Source organism: Taudactylus pleione, unplaced genomic scaffold, assembly GCF_031769625.1.
Source record: "Taudactylus pleione unplaced genomic scaffold, aTauple2 ptg000017l, whole genome shotgun sequence".
In the NCBI taxonomy this organism is placed as follows: Eukaryota; Metazoa; Chordata; class Amphibia; order Anura; family Myobatrachidae; genus Taudactylus; species Taudactylus pleione.
Genome location: NW_028284419.1, coordinates 2283447 through 2298624, shown reverse-complemented (window position 1 = coordinate 2298624; position 15178 = coordinate 2283447). Strand labels below are relative to the sequence as shown.

At 39.6% G+C, this 15178-nt stretch overlaps 1 protein-coding gene across 1 annotated transcript in view; it reads left to right on the top strand.

Moving 5' to 3' along the window:
- LOC148540751 (ferric reductase 1-like) overlaps window positions 1–15178 on the top strand; it is a 63773-nt gene that overhangs the window by 28427 nt on the left and 20168 nt on the right. The window contains exon 3 of the mRNA XM_088481595.1: window positions 5612–5751. Coding sequence (XP_088337721.1) covers window positions 5612–5751 — 140 coding nt within the window. The remainder of the gene's footprint in view (window positions 1–5611; window positions 5752–15178) is intronic.

Sequence of the window (15178 nt, the reverse complement as noted above, 5' to 3'; positions counted from 1 at the left end):
GGGTGTGTATCCAGAAGCTTTCATGCTTCTTAAGAGCCAGCACTCTATCACCTTCCATCGGTGGTACCAAATCAATGAGTTTACATTTGAGAGTAGCCAACTGTTGGCCCATTTTTAAGAAATGTCTAGCAACAGGCTTGTCAGTAGAACCAGAAGCCAGGGCTGATTGAATCATCGCTCGGTGATTGGCCATTCTATCCCAAAATTTCTGAGAGGTGAAGCCAACATAGTAAAGTACACAAGGGCAAGCAAGAATATATATGAGATGGTCCAACGTGCAATGTAATTTATATTTTATATTAATGTTCTTGCCAGTATGAGGATGTGGGAAAGAAGGTCCAACTAACATAGATGATATAGGTAATACAACTTCTACAAGAATAGCTCCCAGGTCTCTTGGTCATTATATCAAGGTGGTCTTGCATTCACCAGGGTAAAAGGTGGGCCTCATTAACAGTTGCTATAAGTTAGGGCCCCTTCTATAAGCCGTCATTGGAACATCAAAGTTCTTGAAGGGTAGACTCTGGTCAGTTGCAACTATAGGCCAGTGTTTTCTGAGTGTTGCTGGAGTTCTTTTCATAAATGGTGGTGTATATAAGATGTGATTTTTTGCTCCTTGTGTGTGACATTTCATTGTCTTCACTTCTCAATATATTATAGGCCTTGTTTAAACATTGCTTTAAGGTGGCAATTTGAAATCCTCTATTTATAAATCCATTAGTCATTTAATCTAATTGTCCTTTCCTTGTTGTATTGTCTGAGTTAATTCTCATCACATGCAAATATTGTGAAACTGGCAAATTATTTTTCAGAGCTGGTGGATGATGAATTGTCGGGAGCAAAGCCATGTTTCTATTGGTTGTCTTTTGAAATAATGAGGTAGCCAAGATACCGTTCTTGTTTTCGATTGTTATGTCCAGGAAATTGATGGGGTGTAGATCCACTTGATGGGTAAACCTGATGGGACTTTTCAAAAGATTAAATTTAATCACCATATCATTAAATGTCTCAGGACTACCTCGCCATTCCATAAACATGTTGTCGATAAAATGACAGAATATTATTTTATTACCAAACCCAGGGAAGATATAGTTTTCTTCATAACCAGTCATGAAGAGATTGGTATATGAAGGTGCCAAATTGGAGCCCATCGCTATTCCAGTGACTAGAATGTAATACCCATCTTGGTAGCAAAAATGGTTGTTATGCAAGACAAGTCTAGCCAACTCTACAATGAATTCAGATGGTGTGCAATCTTGAGGTTGGTTAATCAGCAGTGCATCTCTAAGGGTGTCAAGGCCCTCTTCTGGGATCACCATGTACAATGAAGTGACATCCAAGGTTGCTAGGATGGTCTCTTCATCCAATTGGCCAATCAGCCTTATTTGTTGTAACAGGTATGTTACTTGTGTCACGGAAGAAGCTTCTGCTTTTAAGGACCAGAGGCTGCAACTTACTATCAACAAAAATGGCTAATGGTTGTAGTGAGGAACTGTGAGCAGAGATTATTGGTCTTCCGGGAGGTCATGATAGAGATTTGTGTACCTTGGGAAGGGTGTAAAGGATCGGGCAGTGTGGTGACAAAACTGTTAAGTAGCCAAATTCAACTTCATTTAGACAATGGAGGGCGTCTTGTAGTAAATTTTATATAAAATAAACTTTGCTAGATGAGGTTGTCATCTTAGATAAAAATGAAATATGCTATCAAACTTAATACACTAATATTAACCTTTGTACTTGTCTCTAGGAGTAAAAAAATGGTTCAAATTTAAAATTGTATGTACACCATTTTTTTCAATATCAGATATGCATTTCTGTATTGTGCCAGCATTTTTGTGTATCATTGACATTTGGGTAGATGCAGCCAAGCAGTACAGTAAGGATGCAAACAAAAGGATGTAACAGATATAATGGCACTTTGAATATAAATAAAATGTACTCCCCTGTTAATGTGAACCAATCTCTTCCATAATGATTTTGAAATAAACATGTAAAAGAGAAAAAAAAATACAATTGTGTGATCCTGTTTTAGAAGTACACATAAAGTCTCATAAATGGATCCTCCTTTATATTGGTCAAATAATCTGCTAAATATGTGGAGAAACAATTTATTGGGATGCCCCCACACATCTAACTCACAGCCATGAGCTTGTAATCAGGAATATAGTAGTATCTTTATTTTAATGTAGCACACCACTTTAGTTAATAATTCGGGGTTGCCCACTGTATATCACGCTCACAGATTTTCCCTGGGTAGTAGGCACATCAAATGATCTTGAATGACAGCATCCAAACACCTTATTTTCATGGACTTAGTTTGAAGTTTTATTGATTCCAAAACAAAGGTTATAAATAGTAAAAGCCTTTTATTACAACAAGCATCAAGTTCCAGATAAAAGTGAAAGGTATATACCTGAAGGGTGGAAGTAGTTTCAATATTGGATAAATATATGTTAGGGATTCCAAAAGAGTCCAGGTATACAGCGTCCTTCTGTCCCACCAGGCAGTAATTCAACAGTGCAGCTAGTTGTCCCCACCAACATGTTTCGACCCTTCAATGGGTCTTTTTAAAGCTGTAGGGGATGACTGGCATGAAAATCCTTATAAACCCCACTAATTGGCAATGATAAACAATCAACCAATAGCTGCTTTTCACTATACCCCTTAACCTGTATAATAGAAAACACATACATTGTCCTACATATACAGGGGCATATTCAATTAAATAGCTATTTCTCCGCGTCATTAGACCGGGACTCCAGCGCGAGAACACACTGATTCCACGAGAACTGCGGAATCAGTGTGTATTAACCTCTCGCGCAAGGCCAAATACGGCGGCCTCACGGTGATCTATTTTCTAATAGAGCTATAGTGCCATCCATGATCAACGCTTCCTATAGACACTACTGTATATAATGATCAAAATGAGTGTGTCCACATGCAGGATGGAGGACTTATACATGACACGCTGGCCGTTTCCTCCTTTGGTGCAGACTGACTGACCGCGACCCCGCTGAATGACCAGGGTGATATAGTACGGCATGACTGAGGGAACTTCCCCACTAGCTGAGCCCACTATTCCGGGGTAAATCAGCTGACTACAGCGCCGGCATCCAGCACTTCAGCTGACTGATTCACAAGACCGGGGGCCGTGAGTATACCCAGCCATTAGGGCTATGTGCCCACCAAGCTCCTGACACACTCATTTTGATCATTATGTCTCAATGTAGGAGTATTTCTTATGAATATTTTCGCCATATTTGATTAACATTGAAGAGTCAATTGTGGACTCTTTGTCACCTTGTACATAATTACACATAGAAATAGTGTTCATCTTTATAACACTATTCACATATTTTAAGAGCATACTAATTAAACTAATATTTTAATATTATCATTATCTCTCAATATAAAATTATTTTTTATTAAAAGTGCCCCACAAAGGAGTTAGCTTTTTTTCTTGTGCTTACAAGAATTTTCTGTATAACATATAGAAAGTTCATATGTTATGCTAATAAAAGATAAAAAATGGGCAAAGATATAGAAACTATGTTATATAATCCTCCTTTATGTTTTAATTTCTAATATATATTTCATTCTTTTAAAAACAGTTAAAAATACACTATTAGCTTAAAGGCATTAATTCCATAAAACAATATTGTTAAAAATACATAAATTAAAAGAGAATTATTCCAATAAAAGAGAATTACTTCAATAAAACATCTTAAAGGAACCACTTAAGTCCGAAATCATTACTTAATCCATTTGGCATTAAAGTGTTGAACATACTGTATATATAAATTTCCTTTCTGTCTTAGCAATAAGGCTCTTCAAATCATTAAATCTTTCACTACCTTTAACATGTTTGATGCCAATAAAAGCTTTGTTTTCTTCTATTGAACATTTATATTCCTTTTTGCAGTGGGCTGAGAGGGAGTGTGTCTCCAGGCCATGTTTCTTTCATCTCTTGCTTGTTCATGAAAAACATCTGTATCATACTGGGAATTGCCCCTTTTTTTTTAAACAAACAGTTTGTGTTGACACAATATTTCCCTTTACCTATTGGGAACTGCTTCTTGCAAACAGCTGAATACTTTGTATCCTCTTTTGCAACAGATATTTTCTATACCTATTTAGAATTTATTTTTGCAATACACATTGCTTGTGCTAACATAGAAAGTGCCTATACTAAACCTTGTTCAATGACAATTATTGTCGCTGCACTAATACTGGATTAACAATGAATCACTGCTGTTTCAATTATTGCTGGAGAATGTGGGTTCTATTGTAATAAAAGTTCAACTTACTATGAAACTATAAAGCCTTATCATACCAATGAATTATCTGGCAGTGTATAAATATATTTTTTGGTGTATAAGGGAGCAGATAAGCAAATTATTGAAAATATTGTAACTGTGGTAAATGAAAGGAGTGCAAGGGGCTTGCATAAAATAATACTTGCTTTTTTAATTGAGAATACCAACCAGTGCTATTTTTTATGTGTTTTTTTATGCATTTAATTAGTTAAAAGTTTAATATTTATTTATATCTATTTATTAAACATATTTTTTTCTTAATTATTGCTGTTTTTCTTTATATTTACTTTTGTAACTGTGGACCATATTGAGTGAAAATAAGTGCCTATTCTATCATTACTTGTTCCAACTGGGTTTATATGCCACACGGTGCTCTCCTCCTATAGACCCATGAAAATGTTTGCATAACTTGGAGCACATCTGGTGCCCATGGCCGTGCCCATCTTCTGAAGATAAAAAGAATATTTGAATAAAAAATAATGCTGTTATAAAATAAAGTGATGCTAGATAAAATAAAATCTTGCAATTCACTACTTAATTCTGTTGTTAATAAGCTATCCCAAACTGCGTTCAGTCCTAATGTATGTTCTATGTTCGTATAAAGTGAACTTATGTCCACACTCACTAGCCAAAAGTTTTCTTTCCATGTTAAATTATTTATCATATTTAGAAAGTCTCTCATGACAGTAAGGATGTACTCCTGTAATTGTGACATAATTAGACTATTACTCATCCCCAGGTATGTATGGTGGTGCAGTAATACACACTGATGTTGATGATTTTGAGCAGCTATCTATCCACTTCTGACTGGCTATTGACCCCCTCCCAGTATTTAAGAAAGCCTTAATTAGATAGCCAAAGTTTAAAAAAAAATAGTTGATTTGCAAATTTTGAGTTGAGATGGCAATAATATTATTTCTTTCTACATCCCTATGTAATGAAGTTCTGTACTAGCAGTTTCTGATTTGAGGATAAGCCCACCAGTTATAAGATAGTATCCAGGATAAGTAATTATGAAACATATGGCTATATTTTACCACTCCTATTTACTATCTATCTAACATTTTGTCCTGGCTCTCCTTGCTGCAAATGAAGGTATGTGAAAGTCTTAGCATGTCACTTAATCCAACAGGGATTTTTCCAGACAAGTTTCCTTTGCAATCTGTAATAAACAAAGTTCAATATTCCACAGACAGGGAACTAGTTTACGTATACTGTAACTTTGGAGAATTGCTCATGTTAATGCTCCAAACATGCAAACTATTATCATAATCTCTGTTTTTTGTTATTAACAGTCACACTTAAAAATACATCAGCCGACTACCCAATTGAAGGTTTCATGATTCAAGCTCGAGAAGAGAACAGTAGTACCCCACTGGGCTCATTCCAGATAAGTGGCTCCACAGTACAGACCCTAACCTGCACTACTGCTGCGGTGAGTTTTTTAACTTATACCATTAACATTCCATTGTATTTATAAATATGAAATGACCGCTTAGGGCTTGATTTAAAGTTGAACATAAAGATTTGCTTTTTTCGTACATATAACAATGCTTCTGCACATGTGCAGTTTGAATTGCAGTCTTAAAATATGTGTCATATAGAGTCATTAATGTGCCAGGAGCCAAGTACACCAATAATTATTATCAACTTATGTCTGGTGTATAAATGTGTCCAAAACAATGATACAACCGTCATCATCATGAGTAACTTCTTTCCCAGTCAAAACTGTATGAATGACTCAGGAAAGAAGTTGATATTATTTGGACTATATGAAGAAAAAAATATAAATATTAAAGTTGAGTGGGTCTGGTTCATAGTTAATCTGAGCAGGATCCATGTGAGGCTTGAGTTTTCCCGCCTGACTTTGATTCCAACATCTGGAAAAACATCATCAATCCCATGTCAGATTCTCACGGGTTTTGATTTGCATATAAGTCCCTCCCCACGGAGATCAGCACCATTTCCTGCTGAGTCTTCATGGTGGGAGGGTGGGCTGTCAGGTTGTTTGTGCTGTGCTGTCCATACAGGAGTGTGCTGTCCATCCAGGGGTAGACTGTCCATCCAGGGGTGTGCTGTGCTGTCCATCCAGGAGTGTGCTGTCCATCCACTGTGTTGTCCATCCAGGGGTGTGCTGTCCATACAGGGGTGTGCTGTGCTGTCCATCCAGGGGTGTGTAGTCCATCCATGGGCTGTGCTGTCCATCCAGGAGCTGTATAAAAAAGTCAAGAACATTTTAAAACATCTTTTTTAAATAATACATAAAAAAAGACTTAAAAAGAAAATATTTTTTGTGCTGTACCCCAGTGTATCCATATCAGCACTGTGACGCTGCAGGCCATACCTCCCCAGTGAATCCATATAAGCACTGTGACGCTACAGGCAGTACCCCAGTGTATCCATATAAGCAATGTGATGCTGCAGGCTATACCTCAGTGTATCCATGTAAGCACTGTGACACTACAGGCCGTACCCCAGTGTATGCTTCTGTACTCCAGTGTATCCATATAAGCACTGTGATGCTGCAGGTCGCACCCCAGTGTATCCATATAAGCACTGCGATGCTGCAGGCCATACCCCAGTGTATGCTTCTGTACCCCAGTGTATCCATATAAGCACTGTGACACTGCAGGCCATACCCCAGTGTGTTCATATAAGCACTGTGCATTTGTGCCGCTGCTCTGACACATTTTTTTTTCATACTGTAATTATTTAAACTAAAATCACAAATACGTATATTTGCAAAATATTCTTATGCCATTTTTCAACTTTGATCTATAGATACCAATCTGATGGGCTTGGATTTCTTTGATCATAACAGCCGTGTTTGGTCAGATGCAACTCAAGCAACAAATGGAAAGGCTATTTTGTGATGGTGTCTGGAGATGTTCTTACTCATCCCCTCCCAGCCTTCCCATACATAATTCCAGGAGCACAATAATAAGAGTTGTTTAGTACTAGACTTTAAATCCCTCTGCCCCCTTCCTGTTCAGAGCTTCTGTTTTGTGTGCTGCCACATTAATAGTTTATCCACCCATTCAAGAATCAAAATGGGCAGGTGAATTACTGGCATTACTCCCGTCATTGGGAGTGCCCCAGGATAATTCCATCTTGCACCTCTTTTCTTTGCATTATGCACTATTTTTGGCTTTGAGGACTGCCTTTTTGTGTAGATGACAAACATTATTGTTATAGTTTATTAAACTGCCATCCTGTCTGCCACTGCAGTACCATTCTCTTTCCTAGATGTGCAATTTTGGTAATTTAACTGCCACAGCCACTGAAATCTTCTACATGCAGTTGCTGAATGCCAAAAATATCCAACAAATGTTATGGCCACAGACAGCATCTCTTGCATGCCCCTTTAATTTTTTTAAACAAATGCGGAACCACTAAAGAGCTCAACTGGGGCAAGGACTGATGTGAATGATTAAAATATTTTTTGTAAATTCCTCCCCTCCTCCCTCATAAATTTGCTTTGGAATCCAAAACTTACATTAAATTTTCTATGAATCAACCCTTCCTTTCCCTTCCTTCAACTACATATATACTCCAACTCCCTCCGGCCTCTTGATTAATAAAAACATTTTTTTTTCTAATGTTCCATGTTGGAAGTTCAACAGCCACAGCCATTGAAATCTTTGACATGTGGTTGCTGAATGCCGAAAATGTCAAGAAATGTTTATGGCCACAGACAGCATCTCCTGCATGTCCCTTTATTTTAAAAAATATTCTGAACCAGCAAAATAAGGGGCACATATTCACCCATGCTCTCACCTCCTTCTCCCTCCTACCTCATAAATTTGCTTCGGATAAAAAAATTTAATAAAATTTACTACGAATCAACCCTTCCTGTCCCTGCCTTCAACTACATACATACTCCATCTCTCTCTGGCCTCTTGTTTAATGAAAACGTATGTTTCCTGATGTGCCATGTTGGAAGTTGAACTGCTATGTGTTTGTGCTGTGCATGGCTGCCACTTAGCAGGGCCAGCTCCAGACATGCTCCGTGCGTGCGGCTGCACAAGGGCACCGGGGTCAGGTTGCTGAAGATCCCTGCCTCCACCCAATCACTGCTGTTAGTATTTGAAGCACAGGGGGAGGGCACAGTGAGGGAAGGGGCAGAGGGGAAGCATGAGATGATGCTGGGTGCCGAGACACCTAGCACCGGACCTGCCACTTAGTTTAGTCAGCCAGATAGCTTGGTGCAATTTTTTGGCCTAAACTGGATGAAGACAATATTGTGAGCTGTGAGGTGGTCAAAATTGACTGGAAATGAGTGTAAATGTTATTGAGGTTAATAATACTATAGGAACAAAAAAAGCCCAAATTATATGATTTTAGCAGTTTTTATAAATTTTTGAAAAACAAAAACAAAATACAGATCCAAAACCAAAACACGTGAGGGTGGTTTTGCACAACTAAAACCGAAACACGATTGTTAATCCAGATCCAAACCCAAAACTCAAACAGGGGGGTCGGCTCACATCTCTAATAAATATATTTTATCATTGACATAGACCCTTGAAACAGTAACCATCCACAGTGCTATACAACCTGGGTTGGCTGCCAGTATAGTAGAGGAATAACAAATAATAAAGTGATAGCCAGCACTAGGCTACACGGGCTGGTCTGGTCACACTATAACCAGGAAACCCATGGCATAGAGTCCCCCTGTTAATATGAGAACAAGGCCCAGCCTGCTCAGTACAAGACTTAATCTATATGGTAGGGTGCATAAAAACCGACAGCACCATGCTGAAATGCTATGCGGCATTTTACAACACTCTTGGGCTCTGAGTATCATGGTATTGGTAATAACAATTAAGACTCATAAGTGCTAATTTTGCTACACTAATGACCCAGTATAGTGGGATTGAGGTCACTAACCTATTATACTTAAATATACTTACTTATAATACTATTATATTATAAGTAGATAATAGAAACAAAATGTTATTTCAATAAAGACTGTGATAATTTTACCTTCAAAATTAAAATGTTCTTCCACAATGTAGTCCAACAAGAATTGTTTTCCACAATATACTGTAGTCAAGAAAAAATAAAACAAAACCTCTAATACACAGCAATAATTTCTGCCTAAAACCACCCAGTCCAATAACATTGTCTTCAATTGACTGGGAACATCAATAAAGGCTGCAACAATCATCAGTGGATGATTCTAAGAGGCACTTTAACTATGATGCCAAAATGCCTTGCATTTGCTTGCCTGTGCATTCTCTTACTATTCTTAGGCTTACAATACTATCCCTTTAAACCTGGACACTGAGCAACTTCAAGCCTGGATTACACCTGGGTTTCATGAGCCACAGAACCTGTGTAATCCATGAGTGTCCCAGTTTAAAAGGAGGATTTAGTAAACCTAACTATACTGCGCACATGAATGTCCCAATCTGCTATCCAGTCTGGGTTCACTAATGCAAGAAGCACGTAAGTGTAAATTCGGTTACATGCTACATTGCAGTGTTTCCCAAACTTCAGTTTTTATGGATATCCGTACTTGAACACACATTGTTAAATCAAACTGACTGATGTATTACTTTACAGATGGGCCCAGCTAGTTGTTGCTCATAGCGCGCCATTCAGGCCTTTGTGTCACACCATGGAACGTTACGTGATGTCTGTACTTTGGGGTACTGTGGTATTCTCCAACTAAAGATACGCTACGGCATGTAATATAATGATTAACTGCTGGGTGGCGAGTGCTCCACTGATGTAGATTGTACTGAATACCATACTGTTAAATTGGATGGATATCACATTCACGCAGTGTATTTGCATATTGCATGTTCGCAAAACATATCTTTTTAATATCATATAAGCTCTTAGAACGGGACACAAATCAGTACACATACTATAACTGTACAGTAGTGTAATTGCCATGTTCTTAAGATGGTATAACCGATACCATACATTAATGAGAAGCACACACAGCTTTCAATAAGATGGGATGAATTATTCTCTAATGGTGGGATACTGTGTATAAATGTACTAGTATAATATTTTGAAAGCAAGACACATTTATTATTAAAAACAGCAGTGGGTGGGTGAAGTGCACAAAGATGAGCCCACTATTGACATTGTACACATTGCCTTCTGTAATTTGCAGATGTCACATCACATACATGACAGGTGCAGTTCTTGATATGGCTGGCGTGCGGGCTAGAGGTTAGGTGATCACCTTGCCACAGTGCTTGTCCAGGGTTCGAGACCTGGAAAAGAACATTGTTTTTCTTTTTTAAATCTTCACTACAGGATTAAAAAGAAATCACTTGGTGGTATGTGAGTTCTGTCAATTATACAGATATCTGTGTTGACCACTGTGTTGACCAAAAAGACGCAGTCCCAGCATTGCATAAAGACCAAGCTATTGAAGTTCAGTATTGTTATCCAACCCTTACTGAACTCAATACATTATACACAACTTCCCACCACCTGGCATTTCTATGCTACTTTATGTCAACAGTACTGCTGATGCTCTGTGTGCACAAGAAAGCTATGTGTGGCGCTGTATATGCCATGTGGCGCCCTGCTAGTCATGCTATGCTGTGGCTTATGGAGGCTCATAGTACTGCGCATGCCCAGTGGGTCGGGAGTCATGCACAGTGCATCCCAGACTTAGACATTATAGTGATTTTGTGTCTTTAGAAACTAGTAGTGGGCTCTGAGTGAAAGTGGGGTCTAACAAACTGACTATATGTTTTAATCCGCACACTTGCCACACTGTCAGCATGTTGGCGCTGTGGTGGCTGCGAACTTCGGGGGTTGCTTTTGGGATCTCTGTCGCATGCCCAGTGGAACCGCTCCATATGCCATTTAGCTCCCTGCTAGTCACGCTAGGTTGTGGTGCATGCCCAGTTGAGCTGGTCGGGAGTCACACACAGTGCATCAAGTCCCTTCCCCCAAAACAACAAGAGCCTTTCATTACCACAATAAAGGACGAGTCAGCTCAAGGTTTGCCCTTGTGTCCTGAAAAGATGAGGAATGGTGGCCATTGCCATGGACACCATCCCCCATCTGCTAGTACAACTAATGAATGTGTCAGTCGCGCACACTTGCGGCACTGTCAGCACATCGGTGATGGCATATTTTTGAAATTTGTAGTGTTGTCTTAACAGTGGTGCATAAAACCATCACTGAACTAGAAGTCAACCCAGAAATACGTGTCTCTATATTACAAACTGACTGTGTATTTTAAGGTGCACACTTGCGGCACTGTCCTAGACAGATACTGTAGTGAATACATGTCTTAGAAACTAATAGTGGGGTCTGAGTCACAGACAGGTCCCTAGATCACAAACTCACTGTGCATTTTAAAATGCACACTTGTGGCACCGCTTTGAAGAGTGGGCATCCCAGGTTTGAGACCTGGAATGGGATTATTATTATTTTTTTTAATAGTGCCAAATATAGGGCCTGATTCAGACCCGTACGCTAGCAAGCATACGCTTGTTGCTGGCGACGTTTGCTAATGTACGCATGCATATGCATCGCAGTGCGTGAACTAGTCCGAGCAATCGGGAAGCAGTCACTCGCCAAGCAAAGACAGCCCAGTGGAATGAGTGACAGGAGAGGCCATTTGTGGGTGGTAACAGGGGCAGGCCAGCAGTAACGGGGGAGTGGAGGTGCGAACACAGGCGTGCCTGAGTGTTTCAATGCCGTTTCAGAGGCATCCATAATTAATAGGCAGTGTCATAGTACACGTCACCTGACTGGTTTTTACACTGAACTGTTCGCAGTGCTTGCGGTAGGGTAAAGGCAACCACAAGTGCAGCAAATGCTCCCGATGGTACCTGATGTACCGATGGTTGTATACACTTCCTGGAGATGACATGCACATCTGAGCGTCTTAAGACAGGCTGGTGGGCATCTGCATACACAAAGCGATTCCACACCAGGACATAGTGGGTGTGCTTATGCCCTGCCGTGCTATCGCCTGCTTTGCTGGGTGTTTTCCGAATTTGCATATGCTGGGAGTGAGCGTACATATCCAGCGAACAGGTCCGAATCAGGCCCATTGTCTTGCTGTGGAACTATAGGTCCCAGCAAGCTTCCCCCTAATGTTGGTACTTGGAGAACCACAAGTACCAGCATGCAGGGCATTACGGGCCCACTGGTACCTGTAGTTCCACAGCAAAAAAATATTAAAATAAACACAAGACACACACTCCATATAAAGTTAAAGTTTATTAAAACATACATGAACACACGGAATGGATATGAAGTATCACAACGCCGGTAGCCAGTAGGGAGAAAGTAAGTACCCTATCCCTATCCCTCTCCCCCCTCTAACCCTTCCTCAGTGGTGTCTAACAGTAACATCCCCCTCTATTGTCTAACCCTAACCCCCCCAGAGGTGCCTAAACCTACTGTAACCCTAAATCTCCCCCCTCCCACGGCTAACGCTAAGGGCACCCCGGACTTACCTCATTCGAGCTGACATTTGGCGTTCATGGTTTTTTTCAGTATTTTGACGCCTATCTTAAGTCCCGTGCTGGGCTTCTGCAGTCAACATATAGATCGGCGGCATCTCGTCCACCAGTCTATTGACTGCATCCCATGTCACATGTACTCAAGCATGGATATTCTTGACACCAGGACTGTTTGGATGCTTCTAGGTGTGAATTTGGGAAACATGCTCTAGTGCATGTGCACTTTGTCAAAGCAAATTTTGGGTCTGATTCAGAAATGGATGATATCACAGCCTCGGTTTCACATATTCACAGCGGTGATAATATGCAAATGCTTGTTTCAGCCTCCTTATCATGTACAAGCATACACAATAATGTGGAAGCCCTGAGACAACCACTTTCAATGCCCGTGGATGAAGTAATACACCCTGGTGGTACTAAAAAAAACACATTTTTCACATCATCACATTATACATTAACACTTGCACCTGCCTATGAGGTGTGCAGTGTCTCTTTTCTGAACTCTGGATAAACATGGCCTCTGTGGCTGTGGCTGTGCATCTGAGAACACAGTCAATTGCACTGACACGTCCACAACAATCCTATAATGCCCTAAAAAATTTATTTTTTTGTGTTCACTTCAGGCTACCTCCCAGTCACCACTTTTGCCTCGCTGTTCCTAATGCCAGCGCTTCCATACACACCAGCATACAATCAGTGGTACACATGTTCCATAGGGGTTTTCAGATTTTTTTGCGTAGTAGCAAATAATCGCTAAACAACATCAACATCGACATTGTGTTCAGTGAGCTTCCACCTCTAAATCGGGCCCTTTATATGGTCAACATGGTCTTACATTCAACATGAAACTAGTCCCTCAAAGTACAAGTAAGCATGCAAAATATAAAGTTTGTCCATAGTTTAGTTTAAACAGTAATGATAAAAAAATTCTCCCACAGCAATCCAAAAAGTTATTCTACCCACAATACATTTCCCACAAAGTATCTCTCAGTTATGTCTTGGGCCGGGAACAATGCTCTATGCCACCCTGATGTGCATGGAGAACGAAATCTAGCCTAACTGGTCCTATCCCACAGATAGTTACTGTAGCACAAATTGCTGAAAAATGTAATGCTGAATATGATGGAAAGTTGTCAGAACACATAGTGCATCATTGCTTGCTGAGTGTGGGGCTGCGTAGGTGCAGACCGGTCAGAGTGCCCATGCTGACCCCTGTCCACCATCCAAAGTGCCTACAATGGGCAAGTGAGCATCAAAACTGAGCCATGAAGCAATGTAAGAAGGTGGCTTGGTCTGATGAATCATACTTTCTATTACGTCATGTGGACGGCCCGGTCATGTGGATGTTACTTTGACACATACCACCTACTTAAACATTGTTGCAGATCAAGTACACCCTTCATGGAAATGGTATTCCTTGATGGGAGTGGCCTTTTTCAACTTGATAATGCGCCCTGCCATACTGCAAAACTTGTTCAGGAAAGGTTTGAGGAACATCACAAAGCATTCAAGGTGTTGACTTGGCCTCCAAATTCCCCACATCTAAATCTGATTGAGCATATGTAGGATGTGCTGGAAAATAGTTGAGCCATGAAGGCCCCTCATAAATTGACTGGACTTAAAAGATCTACTGCTAACATCATGGTGCCAGATACCACAGGGCACCTTTGAAGGAGTTCATGCTTTAATGATTCAGAGCTGTTTTTGCAGAACAAGGGGTCCTACACAAAATTAGGCTGATGGTTTTAATGTTATGGCTGATCTGTGTATAGCTTCACAAGAAACACAAATAACATCCTGCCCAGGACAAGAATTTTATTCAATTTATACACCAGCAATTTAGTACATTCTAATAATTAGTTACCAAATTTTGTATATAGCTGGAGGTGCTCCCTGGAATCGAATATCAAGTACTCAGAGAAAAACCCTCCATTGGCCTCGGCCAATGTGCAGCAAGTGATTCCTTTGTGGGGCCCTCTTTTATAATAAATTAATTGATATCAGAAAATATACATAATTACAATATAATTTATAATCGGTTCCCTCTTTAAAGGTATTGGGGACTATTTTGACTCTGAGTGTGAAAATATGACAGAGTCACCCATCAATAAACATCCATAAATACCATATAGTTGATATCAGAATATGAACATAATTAAAACATAACTTTTAATCGGATTCTTCGTTAAAAGAAATTGGGAATTATTATGACTCTGATTATGAAAAAATGATAGAGTCACTCATCAATAAGCACACATAAATATCATATCCATCAATAAGCACACATAAATATATTAGACATTCTGTAATTGTGTATGAAATAATTACCTTGTGGTGATCATATTTAATCATTAACAATATATCCCCTAATGGATAAAATAGGCAGGTTTAACAGTTAGTATATTCACT